This window comes from Juglans microcarpa x Juglans regia, chromosome 2D (genome assembly GCF_004785595.1).
Source record: "Juglans microcarpa x Juglans regia isolate MS1-56 chromosome 2D, Jm3101_v1.0, whole genome shotgun sequence".
NCBI classification, from domain to species: domain Eukaryota; kingdom Viridiplantae; phylum Streptophyta; class Magnoliopsida; order Fagales; family Juglandaceae; genus Juglans; species Juglans microcarpa x Juglans regia.
Genome location: NC_054596.1, coordinates 39,106,671 through 39,127,606, shown reverse-complemented (window position 1 = coordinate 39,127,606; position 20,936 = coordinate 39,106,671). Strand labels below are relative to the sequence as shown.

The following is a 20,936-nucleotide window of genomic DNA, read 5'->3' as shown; positions in this document are numbered from 1 at the left end:
GTAGGGCAACGCCGCGTGGAATTACGTACTTATTTCACTCATTTTAGTTAGTTTTTAATCACACTAGTGCACCATATCGGAAACGTAAGGGGAATAGCTCGATATATTTATGCTATTTAAAAGAAATTGGATAATTTTCTTCTCAAAGGACAATTATTTAAATGATATTTATAGTTTTAAAATGTGTAATTATAGTATATTTTTTATAAATAAGTGAGTAAATTTGATACTTATATAAAAAAATTAATTTTGTAAAGATAGGTTTCATTCTTTTTTAAAAAGGAGTGTGCGACGTTTACACAATTCATAATTGTATCTACCATTACTCAAATAAATAAAGTGAGTATGTTAGACATATTTTTTTGAGTTGAGATGAGTTTAATGATTTGAGAATTAAATATTTAAATGTTAAATTTAATTTAAAATTACATTGAATTGAGTTCATCTCAATTCAGTTCAAATTCCAAACGGTGCTAACAAGTCTAAATTTTAATAACCCTAATCCGATTTGATAGTCTAGATATCTAAATTTCAAATTTCAATGCCAAAAGAATAGCAACACTTCGTGCACTGATGTGAAAGTTTAAAAGCCATTAACGACATTTGCAAGGAAAAAAGTCGTCTACGTGTTACAACAAGCCACACAAGCAACAAGAAAATAACAACACTTAATAGGATACAAAACCACGATTTATACTTCGTATACCATCAAATAAATAATTATGCTTCCATAGTTTTAATTCAACCAAAGCAAAACCAATGTTTCCTATTGCCATCTTTCTCCAGCTCTTACAGGACTGCATCAAGTCCAGTTCGAATTTGGCATGGCTCTAATCTTTGCCCTGCTTCCTGTTTAATCTTATGTCGTCTGTACGTTGGCTGCGAAATGTACCATTTTCTGTTGTATTGGCCAATGTTGTAGTCTTCTCAGAAAGAGGTCTTGGAAGGGATTTTTGAAGTGGCTTCTTAAAAGAACCGAGGGATGATTCTTTTGTAGCAGGATTTTGGGTAACCTTCTCGTCTAGATTTAGATGGACTGATTGAGAACTGCGGTTGCCGCTTAATTCGGAGGCCGTCATCAATGATGACCTCTTGTGGCGGCCTAACTTGGGAGACCTGGCTCTCGTTGGTGCAATCTGCATTGCATAATGATTCCAAAAGAAGGAAAAAAAGGCTTTGATATATGTATAGCAAAAGCTCCATGATATGAAACTAGAAAAAGAAACTAAAAGCTTGTTAAGAAAAGAAATTAAAAGGGAACAATACTTGAATCGAATTGAGAAATCATCACTTGTCTCAAAGTTTAAATCGGTACATATTGTCTGAAAAGGGTCCAATGGAGCAGTTTCTATCAATTCCAAATTCAGTTTTTCTGCTTTTTTTTAGGGGTTAGGGTCGTAAGTTAGTCGCAAATTCATGATACTGGGAACTGGGAAAACCAAGATTTTCTTGCCGCTGTTACCAGAATAAACTACCTAACAACCTGATTATCAAGCCCATGAAAGAGTCACGATTAAGACTTTGTAATGAATCTGTTAACAAATGAACACAACAAAAAACAGGTAGTAATACTTTAATATGGTGTGGTAGTATAAATTTATAATCTTTAACATCACAAAGGAAGATGCTTTTCATTTGATCTTGTATTGGATTTCAGAGCTTTACGCTCATGACATGCACCTCAATTCATGAAAACAGTATTTGGGTTAAGTCCAGGCAGCATAGGGCTAGAAGATGTATCAAATATACAAAGTTTACGAGGCTCTGACTGGAGTTAACCAAGACACTTCAAATAACTTACCTTCTTGAACTCCACCTTGGGTGGGGGAGGTTCATGATAGAAGCTTGGCATAGGGGTTGCCTTAAATGTTAAGCTCCTCCTTAGCATCTTTACTTCTACTTCCAGACTTTCCTGAAAACAATTGAGCATACTGTTACTATAAATTTAGATTTCGGTAACATGGCGAAGCCTGAAAAAATGCAAATTAACACGTATAATTGAATAGCAGTGAGTACTACCTTGGATTTATCCTGCAAAGTACTTTGCTCCACTTCTTTTGCATGCATCTTTTCCTCAAGCTTCAAATGGAACTGCCCAACCAAAAGGACATGAACATAAAGTACATTATTCATCCAATAAAGAAGCAGCAAATGTATAATCCAAAACATTGTGCACATAAGAATCTGGCCAACCTCTTTTCGTTTCTGTGCTCTCTCATCACAACTTAAGCTGAAGCCATAGGAAGGAAGATGACCAACTCTTCGTGGTTTAGAACTCTCTACAGTAGGACTTACATGAGGAAGATAAGGGAAAAAAAAATCCTTCACTAAACATGGAAAAATGGGAAGACTTTAATGTTAGGGAATCACAACAAAAGCACAGTTAAGACAACATACAAAGAAGCAGAATGAGTATATTCTTCAACTTTAGCTGGTGGCTTATGTTTCGCCAGTTCCCTGAGGCGAAAACTAAAATTTTAATAATAAAATAACCAGATAAACACTTGCTACATCTATGGTCTTACAAAATGTATATAAATGAAACAGTTCAAAATTACAAGAAAATGTACCTAAGACTTTGTGGCTCTCTTGTGCTTAAAGCTGGTAATGCTGTGTAAGATTGTCCTGGTTGCTGCCCAGAGCAATATAGTGAGTAATAATTGGGAAAAACATTTGAACATAAGGAGGAAATGTTTATTAACCTTCAATCCCACATATTTTTAGGCTATGGTCAAGGTATTTACCAGGGCATGGCAAGCAGCACTCGCTGCAGATGCCACTTTCTTTGCCACAGTTGAATGAATGCTTGCAGCAATCTGCCTGTCACTAGATGACCTCCAGTTTGTTGCAAGTGCAAAAGGTTTGTTTAAGGTGATTGAGCCAGATTTGTCATCTTTGCTCTTCACTGAAGTCATTATACTCTTGGGATTTGAATGCTTTATGGCTGTTCCCCTGTCTTGAACTTTCTTCGAATTGTCCGTGCTCTTTGTGTCGTCTCCTTCCTTAGAGTCCTATTGAGTTCAATCAAAAGATTAAAATGGTTTCTAATCAGCTAAAGGAAAGGCACACTAGTTACCATTCAGTAGTACTACACCTTTGCTATGGTAAAACCACCGAATGCTTTGAGTAAAGCTGATCTTTCTACATCTTTCTCAGACAATGGCTCGAAATTTCTAGTCTCTCCCAATAGGGAAACAGCTCTGGCACTCTCATCTAGCCGTTCACATTCCACAGTGCTATATAAAACACTGCTTACCTTCTCCATAACACCATCAAAGCCAGAATTGGGTACCTCACTTTGGTGGCTCTCAGCAATGCTAACAATGGGATCAGCACCATCCATTACACTAAAAAGAGTGCAAAATTCCATGTTGTGAACAGCTTCAAAGTTAATTGAAAAGTGAAGAAATGAAACAGATATAAAAAAGAAGAACACGATCAAAGAGGAATCTAACTTGAAACGGCAACCAAAAGCCAATAAACTTCTTAGCACACTCGTGTTGGTTGCTGATAGAATAAGACAAACAAACAAAAGGCACAAAACCATAGATACTATGTTTCAAGTTGATTTGGCTCCCAGGAAATGGAAAACTCGCCTCAAAATAACCAGATGGTTTGGATTTGCTTCCTCCAATCTCAATGTTTTATACAACTTAGAAATTAAAAAAAAAAAATGATTTCTTTTATTTCTTCACAGTTTCTTAACAACCAAATGGAAAATATATCGCCCTCCCAAAGGAGTAGCTTCAAAGCAAATGGCTGACAGTGTGACACCGGCAAAATTTACAAGCATGAATGTTCTCATTCAATAACCGATCAAGCAGTTCATCTTGCACTTCTAGAGAGAGAGAGAGAGAGAGATGCACACCCAATTTAATGAAGAAGCTTAGGCACAAAGGGACTATTACGTTTATTGATAAAGAACTAAAAAGAGCCCACAAATTTAAGTGTCCAGGTTACAGGGTACAACTTGCAGGGCTTAAAACCTATGAAGTATGAATGTTTCAAACATAAACCTCAAACTCTACCAAATATTACATTCACAAAGAAAAAACACAGACAGATGCAACTATTTTGGGAAAAATAATGATTTGAGAACTTGTCGGAACCAATGCAGGAGGAGGGGGATGACTTACACAGAGCTTTTAAGGAAGAAATGGCGGATTCAGATTTACGGAGCCATGGCGGTCGTACAGACTCAAAGAAATGCTACTAGTTGGAACTACAGTTTGACGGTTAAGTATCATCGTGGGAATTGCGATTCTGTTACGCTTCAATAAGAAGTGGGCAGTTACTGTACGGAAAGTTTTATCCGGACATAGGTAGTTAAGGCAGACTTATAATGTTTTGTCGTCAAAATGATTACTTAAAAATAAACTCTTAAATTAATATAATTTAATATAACATATTAAATTATAAAATTATTTTTATTAAAAATAGAATTAACAGATTTTATGAAGTTACTTCAATTTATAAATTTATTTTATATAATCTCTTTATGTCTGTAACAATTCTCTTTTACAAGAATGATGCGTAAAATTTTTCTTGTTATAATAACATTTTTTATCCTAGCTATGTCTACTTTTAAAAGAAAAAAAAAATTATTGTCTATCTTGAACATTTTAAATTTTAATTAGAGAAAAAATTAAATGTATTTATTTATCAAAATAATAATAATAATAATAATTAAATGTATTTAAGTACTTAATATAAGAGGTCAATTTTCAAAAATAATAATAATAATATAAGAAGTCACCTAAAATGTGAAATTATATGTGATTGAAAATAACAAGATTTAGAACAAAAAGTATGATTATTCATTCATTATCTTATTTGATTTGAAATTATTGATCAATTATTTATTGAGAAGTATTACAGTCACAAAAAAAAAATATAAAAAAACTCATAAATTAACATTTTTTCAATTAAATATAATATCCGTACATTTTTAAATTTATATAAAACATTTAAAATATTTGGTATTCAACTCTTCCTAATCAACTTGTATTAAAAAATAAATAATTACAAGTACTATTAATTCAATAACATTCCTGTCCCGATCCTGCTGTTTACATGCAACACGATGACATCATCAGGATAAAATGTGACTTTTTATGTGCAATCCAGAATACCTATGTATTGCTAAAAACAAAATTAAGGAATAAAAGAACGATCTACATATTATTGAAAATTCATATTTCTACGTGTCGTTTACCAATACCAAGCTTTTTAATCTTTAGTAGAATTGTAAAGCTAAGTGAGACAAGATGGAAAAGCCAACACCCCCATAAAAAAATTCCCCAATATATGAACACTTCCTTAAGGGTCCCCAATATTATTGTAAAAAAATCCCCATCTCGGATAAGGACTATCACAATTTTTCCCCATTGATTTTATCATAATATTTTATTTTATTTTATTTTCCTACATCATATGCAAGAAAAAGAGAAATAATATTTCACTTTTCAATTTATTATTTTCAATTATACCAACTGATAGTCACATTTAGATCATTCAAAAGGGATTGATCATTAAATATGACAACTTTTAAAACTAATTTTATTGATAAGTAATGTTAGGTATAAATCATAAATAAATAAATTCTACACAAATCCTTTGTAAAAAGTTGAGTGTTATTAAAAAAAAATGCATTTTTTATACTTTTTCATAACGAGATCCTCTTTTTTTTTTTATAAAACATTACGTGAGACTTATTTATTTGAGATTTATACAAATTTATTACTTTTTTATTAGTATTGAGGAATAATCTTATATTATCTATGGATAAGGTATTGGACATATTTTATAAGGAATGAACAATTTTTTCTTGTATAACCAGTTTTATGATATGAGTTAGGTCCATAGATTTTTTTATAATATCATAGTCTGTCACAGAATAAATAGGATCTACACTACTTATTCCATGACAAAGATCAGAAAAAATACTGACATGCACGTGATGAAGTGTGTTGAGGAATAATTTCACATTACATGTAGATAAGGTCTTGTTTATATTTATAAAGAATAAATAATTATTTTTTATAGAATCGATTTTATGAGATAAGTTAATTTTATAAATTTTTAATACGTGTCGTAAAACAACAAAAGAAAAAAAATTAATTGAAAAAAAAAAAAAACAGATAACGACATCCATGAGCCCATTTGGCAGCTTGGCAAGTGGGGGAGATCTGATGCATTAGAATATTTAGCTAGCAAGCATTACTCAATCATAAGCCCGTCTTTATTTATTTTCCCGACAAACATAGCTTTAACCATATAAAGACAAACTGTAAAAGGAACAGTGTACAAGTAGAAAGGAATCAGAGTAATATAAAAATAATTGTTTAAGATGTTCGTCGCAATCTACATCCACGATTCACTCATGATTTTCGTTATCACCTTCTTCATAAATACAGAGATATACATAAGATATGAAAAATAACATGTGTATATATATGTATAATATAATACGTAAAGAGAATAACAGGATGAAATATCAAAATTTAAACTAGACTCCTACCTAAAGTGTTAGGAACGATAATAGAGAAAAAATGTAGAGTAGAATTAGAATCAATCACACGATAGAAAATTTACGTGATTCAACAACATAATTACGTCTACGGAGTTATAGAGTATTTTGTTTATATGATAATCAAAGCGTGTGGTGGCCATACACAAGTACTTCAATACAAAATATAGTAAATCTTAATTAGCGGTTTGGGTCAGATTAAGAGCAAAAAAGGGGTCAAAAAAGTTTTTTGGGTCCAAATTTATTGAAAATCTACCAAAAAAATGTTATCGACCCAAGCGTCCACTCCATGGTCCAACCCTCATTAAGAAGCTACCAAAAAACCGCAATTAGGGCAGGTTTAGGACATAAAATAAGACATAAAATTCTCATTTTATCTCATCTTATCTTATTTTTAAATATAATTCAAATACAAAATTTTTAAACTAATCATTATAAACTAATCATTACAATTTTTTCAAAATTTCAAATAAAAAATAAAAAATAATTCTAACTTTTTCAAGTCTTAAACAAAAATAATATTATAAAATTATATTCTTACAATATTTTAACTTTATAATATTTTTTATTTAATTTTTTTCTCTCATTTCTCAAATCTAAAATATATTCAATTCAAACTTTCTCATTACTATTCACAAACCATCTTACTATTTTTCATAAAATTTTTATCTCATCTCACTTTCTAAATCTGTCGTAAAATCGAACCACCACAAATACAACCAATCACCGCACATAGAAGCCCAACATAGAAATCATGACATGCATCCGTCAATGCATCAAGTGTGATGTCGCTTTTATAAAACTAAAACTAAGATACCTAATTATGAATGCTATTTGGTGTAAGCCTGAAATTTCAGTTTATATTCGATGCATAGGTATGGCTTTAGTAGCCTTGACGTGTCCCCCATATTGCAAGAACATATTGGACATACGTGACTCATAGTGCAGCCATTTTTCTGTAGCCCAGAATGGTGTGCGGATATGTATAATCGATCGGGATATGTCGTACTACTTGAATTAGGTTAGCTATCGCAATCCCCATGTCCCTGTCATAAAAAAAAAAGAGGTTGGAAATCCTGAAGAGATGACACATTATTCGTAATATTACTCCTACCTAGCTAGCAATAATAATCATAGCCATGGATTGTTGATAATCTATATTCTTGTCCATCCATCTCAAAGATATTATAAAAAATTTATTTATTTGTGATGAGTTATTTTTTATAAAAATAATTATTATGGTCTATAAATACTCATCTTTCTTAAAGATAGAGAAGAGAAAGTTGAGAACCTTTTGCCAGCTTTTCCAATTTTATCTGCAAGCCACAGAAGCAAATTAATGGTGGGTGCGGGTGAAATGCCGATTGCTGAATTCGTACTTTACCATAAAGCAAGAAAGATAAGCTATCTTCCTTTCTCCTCCAACCCCTCCTCTCCTAAAAAGAAACAAAGCCAGAAACAACGGTGACAGATAGCTCGAAGTGACATGTGTCAAAAGGGGTATGATTATCATGCTCTGCAATCAAAGTGCCATGATATTAGAGGACAGAACCGAATTCCCGCATGCTGATCTGGCTAATCATCAACTTTAATCATCTCTTGAACAACACAATTAAAAGGGCCTCTCTCTCTCTCTTTTTTCTTTTTTCTTCCAAGAAGTGATCACTCTTGGCAGGCAAAACCGGGCCTCTTTGGCTAGCTAGCTGGCTTGTCTTACTTCTCATAATTATTTCCTGACTGAATATATAATTCTTGCAATCTCAGATGAGGGTCTTGAATTCTGAGACTTTAATAGTAAGTTTTTGTTCTCTATTAGCAGGACTTGGTGCCTTTTTAGCAACTTGCACGTGTAAATATCTAGGACCGGAGGAGTGGATAATATGGAGTGTGTCATGCATGATTCTTCTTACTTCTAATCACCCAAATGTGAGATTAAAATGGAAAATGGTAGCTAGCTTAGTGCTTACCCACGTGTAGCAGTAAAAGAAAAGAGTACTCTAATGCCGCCCATCCATTGCTGTCCCTACAATGCCCAAATTTTCTACTTTGCACGAGCTCCATTATTCCAAGTCCCAACCCATCAATCAAATCACATCATACATATATCAGAAAGTAACTCGAGTCTCGCCACTAGTACTCCCAACTGGCTCAGGCAGCTTGCTTTATGCCCAATTTGAGCCAGTCTTTTTAATGTTGGTAAATCTGTTTCATGGCCACTCAAAATTTAAAAGTTTTGCCTACAGAGAATATTATATATAAGCCATAATTCTTTCCTTGCAAGCCTCGCTTTCAGCTGCGAGGCAGAGAGAAGAATTTGGTCAGGTCAGCTTGAAGATGCCTGTCTAGTCAATAAATCATTTCAATTCTCAATTACCCCTCATAATATTGATACTTAAAATGCCAACCGAGAATGTCGGATGCCTGTGAGAATTAACGAGCAAAAATGGAAGGAGTAGTAGTGAAAGTTCCCGGCCGAGATCAAAATAAGCCTAGAGACACTTTCAAGATCGCTTACATAATCCATTTCTTGCTTGGTGCCGGCACTTTGCTTCCTTGGAATGCTTTAATCACTGCTGTCGATTACTTTTCCTATCTATATCCATCTAAGCACGTTGAAAAGGTTTTCTCCGTGGCTTACATGAGTTCTTCGGTGCTAGTTCTGGTTGTTATGTTGAGTTGGAGTGACTGGAATCGGAGGCTGAATTTCAGATTGAGAATGAACTTGGGTTTTTGCATGTTCATCATTTCTCTAATGGTAGCTCCAATTATAGACTGGGCTTGGTGCAGCTCCTGCTCCGGCTCCGGCGCACCACCAAATGGAGCCTACAGCGTGACAGTTACATCTGTCATTGTCTGCGGTTTAGCTGACGGTTTGGTTGGAGGAACCTTGATAGGATCAGCTGGAAAACTTCCAAAAGAGTTTATGCAGGCTGTGTTTGCTGGAACTGCTTCTTCAGGTATATATTTATACCATGTAACTATATATATATATATACACACACACACACACACACACACACACCATCCTTTTCATTTGGTTTTCTAATTCCACAAACAATTAATAGATTTAAGACCTAGTAAAAGATTATGCAGGTATGAACTTTCTTGAAAAACGAATCATGCTATAAATGAAGCATTTCCAGAATCATCTAGGGCTGGATAATTTCTAGTCCTTTGAAAAATTAAACAGATATAAACTTGCATGAAACATGAATCATGCTATATATAAGCGATTTTCTTTTTTATCTCACGTGAACTTCACACTTCCTACCTGCATATATAGGCGATTCTCATGCAAACTACCTGATCTACTTATGTGCTTTGTTTGTTGACAGGTGTTCTTGTATCTATGTTGAGGATTTTAACAAAGGCATCGCTTCCACAGACTCCAAAGGGTCTTCGAACGAGTGCCCACTTCTATTTTATTGTTGGCACCATCATCCTCCTATGCTGCATAGTTTCTTGCAATCTGTTGTATAAGTTACCAGTCATGCAGCAGCTTTATAGACTTGTTCAAGATGATCCCTTGTGTTCAAGGCCTAAATTTTGGTCCGTTGCAAGAAAAATCCTATGGCCAGTTTTTGGAGTTTTCATCATTTATCTTGTGACTCTGTCCATTTTTCCAGGATTTATAGCAGAAAACCTGGAATCCAAGTTTTTTGGAGATTGGTATCCTATCCTGCTGATCGCCATGTATAATATTGCAGATCTGGTGGGAAAGTCTCTGACTGCAACATATCTTCTGAACAGTATTGGAACGGCTACATGGGCCAGCATTGCCAGGCTTATGTTCTATCCTCTCTTCGTGGCTTGCCTGCATGGACCCAAGTTGCTAAAAACTGAGGTACCGGTGATAATTCTAACGTTTATGCTTGGATTGACCAATGGATATCTTACAAGTGTCTTCATGATCCTCGCTCCAAAGTCTGTGCCGGTTTCAGAAGCAGAAGTTTCTGCAATTGTAATGGTGGTGTTCCTGGGACTTGGTTTAGCAGCTGGTTCAGTTCTTGGCTGGTTCTGGATTATTTAAGCTGCATGCCCTTATAATTAGTTGATCTTTTCTTAATGAAACTGGGAAAGTTGACCATGATGATGAGGTTAGTTTCCTCATCGTGTAGTTGGAAAATGCCAAACTGTTTGCATCCCGCATGATTGAGCTAGCGCGTAACAGGTAGCTTTCAACAGGGAAGAAAAGGGTTCCTCTTTGCAAACTACTGGCAATTCGATGAAAAATTAGACTGACTTCTCTTTATTATTACCTCAAGTGCCTTTATAAGAAAATATGGAAATAGATTATTGAAATTCAAGCAAGAAAAAAAAATAAGGATATTAATAAAAGAGAAGCAGACGCATAATTAAGTTAATTAACCTTAAATATTAATTGTTTTTTTAGCAAGTATATTATAGATGTATTTAATAATTAAAGGTGGGAGGTCCAACATTCAATATCCCAAACCAACAAATACAACAACAAAAAAAAAAAAAGGAAAAAAAAAAAGAGGAATCTTGGGCTAATGACTTGACTCCCACCCATTTCCTACAAAGGGAAGTCGCTTGGAGCAGTTTTGATATAATCCGATAAACGGACTATAATACTACGATTGAGAGTCATAGTGAAGTGAGTTGTGCTGCATTTTGCTGATCTAGATTGGTTGTAAGAGATTTCCACTACCTCTTTCCTACGATCATTGGTTAGGAGAAGCGGAAACATACAAAAATAGCAAACATAAGATGCATTGAATTGCCAGAGGACGAACGCCAGGGACTGTGGACTATGAAAGTGGAGGTTGGTTGGATCTAAAGGATATCCGAGGTTGTTGGTCCTGAATATACTGTGCATGGCGGCAACAAGAACTCTCCAATATGGTGGCGTGTGGATCTCGCGCACAAATTGAGCCGCACATATCTTTCGACAATATTCTGCTTCTATCTTCTAAAGGATCAGTGGCAAGGAAGTCCTGCGGTGGGGCGCGTGGCGGTTATTGGAGGCTAGAAAGTAGTAGTTCGACACTTCTCCTTGCTATGAACGGAAAACACAATAAAATTCAAAAAAAATAGACTGAAAAATACAATAAAAATAAGAAAGTAGTAGAGAGGAGGGAGGGAGGGAGGGAGGGAGCTGGGTGGAAAAGATAAGATCTTTGATTTTTAGTTAGGAGAGAGAGAGAAGAATATAAAAAGTTCCCATTAAATATTAATTGTTATCTGTGTGAATAAACGTTGCAAATTAATAATCGGTGTGTAGAACCATTACTTAATTATTATATATAATTTTATATTGTTTACGTGATAATATATTCAAAAGTACCAAAAATTTATTTGAACATGACCAAGTTATTAGACTCCTATATGACCAAACTCCAAATACAAGCCGAAGCCTGTCTAAGATAAAAGACAATATATATATATATATATATATAGTAAATTAGCAATAAATAAGAAACATCCCTAACACGCACAAGATCACTTCCTTTATCAGGTACCTGATATTGTCTTGGTTCCACGTTGCATTTGATGAATGGCTGATTGAGCTGTTGTCACAAGACTCATCCAAGGCACGTGGTACAGTTGACCTAGTTTCTCAAAGCAAGCCCCTATAAAGATGAACAGATCAAATCCTATCAACAATAATGTATACATGACAGTAATGGAATACTTCAATTAAGAGACAAGCCTATATGATCTAGCAAGGAATCCTCTTTTATATCCATCGCAACTTAAGTATATTATACATTGAGAAATACTTTAATTATAAAAAGATTTTAGAAAAGTAAATTTATAAATTAACACGGCTTCATGTGATACGTTAAAATTTAAAGTTATTTTTACTTTTGTGAAATTTCTTTATAATTGTAACACTTCTCTTATATGTTAGAAGAACTTTTTATCCTTCATCGCTTGCACAGTGCTCTCTTCAATAAGGTTATGTGCGACTCTAGCCCTTATAATTTTATATAATTAAATGAGAAGTTCTATAATCACGAACATATCATATAAAAATAAATCTATAAATTGAAATTTATATGTATGTTTATTTTTGTAAGATCTTTTGTTGCTAAAATATTTATCTAATTATATATATATATGAATAATACTACATACAGTCGTAGAGTGCGTAAGCATCATACAATCGCTTTAAAAAAAGAGTTAGATTTATTATTATAAAATTATTATTTTTTTATATAAATACTGTAATTATTTAATTTTTTTCAAAATTTTCACTGTTTATTGCCAGATAGCAATTGCATGGAGAATTATTCGTATTGAGGTGTGCTGCGGTTAAAAAAAAAAAAAAATTGTGTGGTGTGCTGCGTAGCTTTGCTCTAATTGCATTTGTTGAAAACAATGAGATACAATCTGTGTATTCACGTTAGCGTCTCTGTTGGTCTGTCCTTCCATCGAGCGTACGAATCCAATCCCGCCCCTTCTCTCTCTCTCTCTCTCCAAGCTGAGTCAGCTGACCAAACCGAGCTCCATTCCAATTTCGGAGCTCTGGCGACCCGAGAGTCCGATTCTCCTGCTAACATCCTCCACTTTTCTTACCATCCGGTAAGACTCTCGCCGGAGTATTCTCCGTCATGTTTATTTATGTTAATTGTTCGAGAATTGATATTTTTTTTTTTTTTTTTGTGATTTGATAGATTTTTTGTGTAAGAGTTTTTTCTGTATTTGAACGGAGAATTTGAGCGCCGTTTGTGGGAGATGAACTTGTAGAGGACATGAAGAAGGTATCAAGAAAAGTCGGGAAGTATGAGGTGGGCCGAACCATCGGCGAGGGAACTTTTGCCAAGGTTAAGTTTGCGCGGAACACAGAGACCGGCGAGAGTGTGGCCATGAAGGTTTTGGCCAAGACCACCATTCTTAAGCACAAAATGGTTGAACAGGTACTTCAGTTGTTTCATAAATCCTTGAAAGGGCCTTCTTATTAGAACTGTATGCGGAAGCAGGTTTCTTTTCAACATCGATATGTACTATAATAATTGTTGCCTGCTGAATTGCTAATTTCTCATAATCCTTAGCTTGGTAATGCATATTTCTGGTGCTGCTAATTTTATGTGTGTCTGCCCCCCTTTCCTTCTATTTAAGTGGTCAAATTGAAATTCATCTCGGGTTGCTTAGAGCAGGGTACGTTCACCTTTTGCTGGTTCATATACAGCTTATTAAAAGTTAATGATTCATGGCAGCGGCTTCTGGTTTCTGAGTTATAGTTACTGGATTCAAGCCGCAATTTGGTTGCACCAAGTCGGTCTGATTTGGAACTTCAATTCTGTGGAATCAGATAATCTTCCCTATATTGTGGAATTTGTTAGGGGTTTGGGATTGTTGGCATGAAAATCAATCTTTTGTTTTTGGTGTGAAATTCCTAGCATGTAATGCAACCCAAGTGAATATGTGAAACCGGGCCTTTAGTTCCTTCCAGTTTCAGGTCACAATTCCAATCTGATGAAGTCAGTCTCACGTATATGTGCTCTTTGTGCTAGGCTAAAAAAATGATGCGTCACAACTTTAAGAGTGGAATGGTTCAATTTTGAATATGTGCCGTAAGCATCAGTATTAACAAGCAAAATCATCTTAACCTTTTCTGAAGAATTTTCCTATATACTATGCTTTCCTCTCCAGTACTAATCTATCTTCATATTTTTTTTTCGTTATGAATCTATTCCAGTACTCCTTGATGTCTAGGGCCATGTCCATGAAGATAACTCATGAGCCAACGTTTTTCACTATAAAAAATGCTGAAAACATAATCTTAGGAATGTGGATGTTCCCTTTACTCTTTTTTTTTTTTTTTGCATTCGTCTGAGTGCCCTTTGGTGCATTTACACATTGTCATTGGTGATGGGCACGAGAATGCTAAACAGTGGTTAAAATTGTTGCAAGAATTGATTCAGGACCTTTATTGAACTAAACAAAACCTTTCTGCCAACTATCTGGATCCCGTATGTCAATCTTCTTCAGCCATTCAACATACCATGTTAACCGTGCTTTAATTATGTCTTTGTATTGTATAATTATGATGATAATGGGGTTGATTCTCTCTTCTCCTTTCTCTGTTTTAATGATCCTGCTAACCTCTTCTTGAACTGGGTTTCAGATTAAAAGAGAGATATCAATAATGAAGATTGTCAGGCATCCTAATATCGTAAGGCTGCATGAGGTAGAGTTGTACTCTCTAAGATATAGTACCTATTACTATCACGAATTTCATATAATATTGTTCCATATTTTTGCGATACTGATGACAGTCTCTTTTATCTTCTCTCATATTCATTTTCAATTTCAAGGTTTTGGCTGGCCAAACAAAGATATATATAATTCTCGAGTTTGTAAGTGGAGGAGAGCTGTTTGATAAAATTGTAAGGTTTCTCCTGATCTTATGTACCTAGGGAATGCCAAAGTCTAAATGATGTTTAAGTTGCTTAGCAAATTGGAAGCGAGAAGATTTGGTCTCACCAAAATTTTGTTGAGACCTCCAATCTATCAAGACTTTTCATATGCACAACCTTTATTGCAAGGAAATTTCATGTATACACTTGTTTCTTATATGTAGGTCCATCAGGGAAAGCTTCATGAAAATGAATGCAGGCGGTACTTTCAACAACTTATAGATGCAGTTGCTCATTGTCACAATAAGGGTGTGTACCATAGAGACCTGAAGGTACCAGCAATATTTAGTGCGACTTATTTCTTTTGTCAATTGTAATTCTTGATATCATTGATACTCTTGACTAATTCTTTCTTACTTTCATTGTGATGCACAGCCTGAAAATCTTCTTCTTGACGGAAAAGGAAATTTGAAGGTTTCGGACTTTGGACTGAGTGCATTACCTCAGCAAGTGAGCACATTTACATTCCTCATTTGTTTTCACAACTCATCTCAACTCATTTCATCTCACCTAATCATTTCAAATTTTCCAAATTCCCATACAAAATAAAATAAACAATTAAACTTTTTCAAATCCCAAAACAAAAATAATATTAAAAAAATATATTCTAACAATATTTTATTCAACTTTTAACTTTAATCTCAACTCATCTCATCTCATTTGCGAAAACAAACGAGGCAAATAACTTAAAAGGTTTTGACCATGTCTTACTCTGTTCCCTGTCTCGTTTATATCCATGAGTAGGGGGCTGGCCTTCTTCGAACAACATGTGGAACCCCCAACTATGTTGCACCAGAGGTACATCCAATTTTAAGATTGGCAGTTAACATTAGAAGTGTCTGTTATGGTTTGTTTTTTCAGTTTACTCTTCAAAAAATTGTTTTATCTGGCTTGGGCCATTGCGTTTACTAATTGATATTTCCTTTCATTTTAAAACTTCTAGATTGGTAGAAAATTTCTATTTTCAAAGTGCATATACATATAATTTTGTATTATCTTTCTGAATCAGGTTGAGGGAGAATGGTGAAATTCACAGAATGTTATATTTATATCTCGTTTTTTTATTTTATTTCTGCATAGTTTATTAAGTTATAACAATTTGGTATCTGTTGAACTTCATATGACTTCTGATAAATTAATGCGGTTTTGTGTGTTTCCTAAACTTTCAGCGGTTCTATCACGAGCATTTTTTTTTTTGGTTTCTTTTCAGATGAAAGAAATCATGTGCTCAATTTTACTCAGTTTTCAAATGCTTACATTGAATAATTGCTTTAACAGGTGCTCTGTAACCAGGGTTATGATGGTGCAGCTGCTGATTTGTGGTCATGTGGAGTCATCCTCTATGTTCTAATGGCCGGTTATCTTCCATTTGATGAGACACACCTTCCAACTCTTTACAAAAAGGTCTCTATCGTTGTGCTTCAGATTAATTCAATGGATAGTGGATTTGCTTAGGAACCCAAGTTTATGAAGTCAACAGATTATGAAGTGCCCACTCTTTCTGTAGATTCTATTCTTCAGTACTAAGTTATGCATGTTGCAAGAGCTGTCTTGTCAGTTGCCTCCACTTCTATTGCCCTTTACATTCTTCAGTCTCATCTCACACACTTGGAGGTTGCCATCTCATGAATATATCCAGTGTTAGCGCTATAGCCATGTCTTCCTTCTCATGTACAGGCTTAGTTTAGAAAACCTCCTAATTCTTCCTTCATTATTCCCATGAACAGTGGGGAACCTTTCTCAGCTGACTGAATGTGATTCATGATAATTTTTAGTATGCAAGTATGAACGCAAGCTTCTAAAGGCCTACTATTGTGGTGGTTGCGCAGATAAGTGCAGCAGAATTCTCTTGTCCATTCTGGTTTTCTCCAGGAGTGAAGTCTTTGATACATAAGATACTTGATCCCAATCCTGAAACAGTAAGTACTTTGTTTCACCATCTGCAGAAAATAGAATTTGTATTGTTATTTACATGTATGCCTTCGTAAATGCATGCTTCTTTTAGGAAGTGCATCAAGTGTCAGTTGCTTCACAATGGTCTGAAAGACTTGATGAGTATGACTTGTAGTAACTTCTGGTATTTTGTAGATAATGGTAGTCATGTCAAACATGCTTTCTGCTACTTTTGGGATCAAGTTATTGTAATCCCCTGAATTGAATTTAGGAAGGTGGTGAATGGGATCCCACATTACTTGGGAGGGAGAAGGTCTTATCCTTTATAATGAGTCCAAAGGATTCTGCTTGTATTATTGACTAGTCTTTTCGGAGTATAGCCAGATGTGGCTTGGGCCTTCCTTGGGTTGTTACATCTATATGGTGACTATATCTTCCACTTGACTTAGGTGATTGGTGTTATGCTCTTTATGCAATAACAGTAAAGAAATGAACATATGAACTTCTCCCTCTAATGATTATGGCTGAAGTGCTAAGAAGGGCATCAATCTAAGAAACTGATACTTATTGAGCTACTTTTCATGTTGTCTGCTTGTAACTTAGAGTATGAATGCAGGGCATATGCCAAAGGATACCAAGGAAATATTTCCTTTTGGTCATTTGTTTGTTTTAAGTTAATGTAGTGGTGAAAAGGCCAATAGTGTTGCCACTTAAAAGTCATTATGAACTACATATTAAGGAAAGACCACATGGTGGTGTTTGAGATAAATATCTCCCTGGTTTTCATGGATCTAGTGTAATTTTGGCACTCTTTCCATTTTTTTTTTTCTTTTCAATTCTTTTTGGTGGTTGCATGTTGGGCTCATCACATACAGCTGGACTTCATGATTTGCAACAGTTACCAACAGAGCTACAAATTGACTGGTAGTATTTTCTTTTTATGGGCAAGGTAATAAATTATTATAATAAAATTATGAGTGGTAGAATGGTCTTAAGACATTGCCTCTGGTTGTTGCCTATTGATCAGAAACGCATAATTTATGCCGATGAATGAAAGACAATATTTTTGTCACAGTTTTTATCTTTTTCTTTTCTCATCGAGTTTAGCCAAATTCTGAAAATATATCCAACATACTCAAACTGGTCAAAGATATCATGGCAAGGCAATTAGCGTTCATTAGGATGTATTGGGATCTTTTGTTCAATTTTTATCTCCAATGAAGTAAAATTTCTGTATGCTGCTGCTGCTGCTGCAAGCCTAAGGACTCCCATATGTTCTGTAATTAGTTTCTGTTTGATGCAGCGCATTCAGATTGAAGGAATAAAAAAGGTTCCATGGTTTCAGAAAAACTATGTTCCTGTGAAGCATAGAGAAGATGCGGAAGTGAATTTGGATGATGTTTGTGCAGTTTTTGATGATATTGAGGTTGGCTATTCTTTCCTGTTAATGAAGAAATTTTCTAGTGCATGTTAAGGGAGTTCTCTGTTTTCATTGTTTCACTATTAAAACTGGTATAGTAGGTTACTAACTTAAGTGCATTAAACTTTAAATTTGGGCCTTTAGAGACCATTATGCACTTTCTCTTTCTACAATCATTTGTATATGACAGGAAAACTATGCTGCTGAGCAGTCAGAAAACTATGGGGGTCCTCTGATAATGAATGCATTCGAGATGATTACACTATCGCAGGGCTTGAATTTATCTGCATTGTTTGACAGGAGGCAGGTAGGGTTATCATTCCAGGTTCTACGCAACCATATATTTAAAATACAAGTCCTTGACTACTTTTCTAATTCTACTATTCCACAATCCATAGAGTCTTTGATGCCAGTGTGTTGAAATCTTAAAAGCAAGTGTTACTGATTTCTCATCTGCCCATATACTTTTGCCAGAAAGTGCAGACTGCTTCCTCTGTATTTTACTGAGCTAGTTGTAGCTAATCTACTCATAGCCCTTTTATACTCTTGTAAACTGGTCGAAACTTTGTCGTCTGATGTGCTTATTGTCCAGAATTTGCAATTATGATATGAGGGATGGTGTAATTTTAGAATACTATGAGTCTACGAAGCAGAATGATAATGGTTTTCTGTTTTTTGTTTGTTTGTTATATTATTGTTGTTCCCTATTTTTATTACTTAGTGACAAAACAGATTTTGGAAAACAAGATCTGCACCAGATTTATTTCTGGTTAGAACTGTGGAAAATATATAATAATTTGGTTTCAATGGGTTGTAAACTGATCAGGGTAATATATATTATTATCAGGGTAATATATATTATCTTAGGATTTCTTTTAAATAAAAAAAAGGACTATATATTTTCTGCTCAAATTTTGTTAAGGAATGAGGCAATGATAAGTTAATTTTGAAATGCATTCAATAAACACCAGCAAAAAAATCAGGGAATGGAAGAAACTCATGGACTGGAATTCTAGCACTGTTTTCATTGTGTATCACTCTACAGAAATCCCACTGTACACTGGTGCTTGATTGGTCCTTTTTAGATGGTTCGTGAAGTGTTTCTGTAGATCATTGGATGACTAGATATGAAATTTTACAACTCTCTCTCTCTCTCTCTCTCACACACACAGGATTATGTAAAGCGGCAAACACGGTTTGTTTCCTGCAAACCAGCAAAAGTAATTATCTCAACTGTTGAAGCTGTTGCCCAATCGATGAGTCTCAAGGCCCATACGCGTAATTTTAAGGTATGGCCCATAGCGCCTATCTTTTATATAGGCATTCTTTTCTGAAAAGCACCTTCATTGCATCTGCCTCTATGCCACCAATTCTATCAGGTCATCCTAAGCAGCCTTTTCTCAAGATACTTTCTTCTTGCTTGACATAAAACTTTTCACAAGTAATTGTCACGCTCCTTTGACTCTGGTTATTGTATGATCATATATGTCTCACGCTTTAAACTCTTCTAATAAACGCCACTTGAAAATGCACATGTACAAACTGCATTGCAATCAGTATATATGGCTTTCTGGAATATTTTGTTGATTATTATTATTATTATTTTGTCTTAAATTTGCAAGAGAAATCCAATGCATAAAAAGTGAAAATAATGCTAATCCACTTTCATTAACTTTTTTCTTTTAAAATGTTTGGTTTTTTTTCAATAAAACATTTTCCCCACAGACAAGGCTTGAAGGAATATCTACGAATAAGACTGGACAATTTGCAGTGGCCCTGGAGGTAACTTCCTAGATTTTTTTCTGCATCATTGTTTATGTTCTTTCCCTTTTCTCGTTTTTGGTAGCAATGCCTTGACTTTGTGTATAGGTTTTTGAAGTTGCACCATCCCTTTTCATGGTCGATGTTCGAAAGGCTGCTGGGGATACACTTGAATATCACAAGGTTCCTTCTGTATAAATTTACATGTGCTTCGATGTCCCTTTTATCATTATGCTGTGTCATATCATATAATTATATTACATTATGTCTTTTCTCTTGCTCTCAATCACTTTGGCGGTCTCTATAGTGCTTTAAATATCAATCATAGAACCAAGTTCTCATTGATGCTGATATTGATCTTTGTGGCATCTGAATAAAATAAACTACCTTAACCATCATGCCTCTTTTTTTTTTTTTTTTTCTCCCGGTTCTACCAGCAACAGTGACTTATTGCAATTACATGTTGTTCTATCTTCTTAGTCTTTGCCATCTATCGATTTCAACATCTTCATTTTGACTAGGCTTAAACTATCAACTCCTTTTTTATTGGTCTCAATCAGACCTAAAACCATTCAAGGGTGGCTATATATGGAACTTCTACAAGTTGGAGGCATTTGGTTCATTTCGATTTGTCATAAGTTTTTTTAAATGGCACCCGATGGTGCAAAGCTTGGGCAAATCTCACTTTAATTCCTTCTCCACTTTTCCTGAAAACACGTTTTGCAGTTTTACAAGGATTTATGTGCCAAACTAGACGATATCATTTGGAAACCAAAGGAGGGTATGGCTATTCCAGCCCGCTAAGAACAATGATTGCTGATCCAGTTCCAAGGGAGATGCAAAGCAGTAAGCAGATGAACATAGGGAGGCGATTCCTCTTCGAGGCAAATGATCTACTACAAACTGGAAGATTTTTATCGTACAGGGCTACATTTGTTTAATTTTT

General features: G+C 34.8%; 4 protein-coding genes across 6 annotated transcripts; 2 read left to right on the top strand and 2 right to left on the bottom strand.

Moving 5' to 3' along the window:
* Positions 1–731: 731 nt before the first annotated feature.
* On the bottom strand, positions 732–2,187 carry LOC121248855 (protein WVD2-like 6). Its single transcript, XM_041147457.1, has 3 exons — positions 2,020–2,187; positions 1,802–1,912; positions 732–1,136 (listed from the first exon to the last, which is right to left on the bottom strand). The coding sequence occupies exons 1-3, from the start codon at positions 2,176–2,178 to the stop codon at positions 831–833; spliced, it is 576 nt and encodes a 191-aa protein (XP_041003391.1). The 5' UTR covers positions 2,179–2,187; the 3' UTR covers positions 732–830.
* Positions 2,188–2,318: 131 nt separating this feature from the next.
* LOC121248854 lies at positions 2,319–4,246 on the bottom strand. Its single transcript, XM_041147455.1, has 4 exons — positions 3,095–4,246; positions 2,745–3,011; positions 2,571–2,632; positions 2,319–2,457 (listed from the first exon to the last, which is right to left on the bottom strand). The coding sequence occupies exons 1-4, from the start codon at positions 3,545–3,547 to the stop codon at positions 2,367–2,369; spliced, it is 873 nt and encodes a 290-aa protein (XP_041003389.1). The 5' UTR covers positions 3,548–4,246; the 3' UTR covers positions 2,319–2,366.
* A 4,474-nt stretch (positions 4,247–8,720) lies between these two features.
* Positions 8,721–10,616, top strand: LOC121250888 (equilibrative nucleotide transporter 8). Its single transcript, XM_041150125.1, has 2 exons — positions 8,721–9,486; positions 9,865–10,616. The coding sequence occupies exons 1-2, from the start codon at positions 8,973–8,975 to the stop codon at positions 10,557–10,559; spliced, it is 1,209 nt and encodes a 402-aa protein (XP_041006059.1). The 5' UTR covers positions 8,721–8,972; the 3' UTR covers positions 10,560–10,616.
* A 2,240-nt stretch (positions 10,617–12,856) lies between these two features.
* LOC121250887 (CBL-interacting serine/threonine-protein kinase 24) lies at positions 12,857–20,840 on the top strand. 3 transcript variants are annotated; one of them, XM_041150123.1, is made up of 15 exons: positions 12,857–13,078; positions 13,215–13,413; positions 14,625–14,687; positions 14,815–14,886; positions 15,081–15,188; positions 15,292–15,366; positions 15,661–15,714; positions 16,195–16,320; positions 16,746–16,835; positions 18,113–18,235; positions 18,420–18,536; positions 19,402–19,518; positions 19,955–20,011; positions 20,099–20,173; positions 20,717–20,840. In XM_041150123.1, the coding sequence occupies exons 2-15, from the start codon at positions 13,249–13,251 to the stop codon at positions 20,792–20,794; spliced, it is 1,320 nt and encodes a 439-aa protein (XP_041006057.1). In that variant the 5' UTR covers positions 12,857–13,078; positions 13,215–13,248; the 3' UTR covers positions 20,795–20,840. The 3 variants fall into 3 exon arrangements, with proteins under 3 accessions (XP_041006057.1, XP_041006056.1, XP_041006058.1); XM_041150122.1 differs by having other exon boundaries at positions 13,171–13,413; XM_041150124.1 differs by lacking the exons at positions 19,955–20,011; positions 20,099–20,173; positions 20,717–20,840 and adding an exon at positions 19,625–19,920 and having other exon boundaries at positions 13,171–13,413; positions 19,402–19,552.
* The last annotated feature ends 96 nt before the right edge of the window (positions 20,841–20,936 follow it).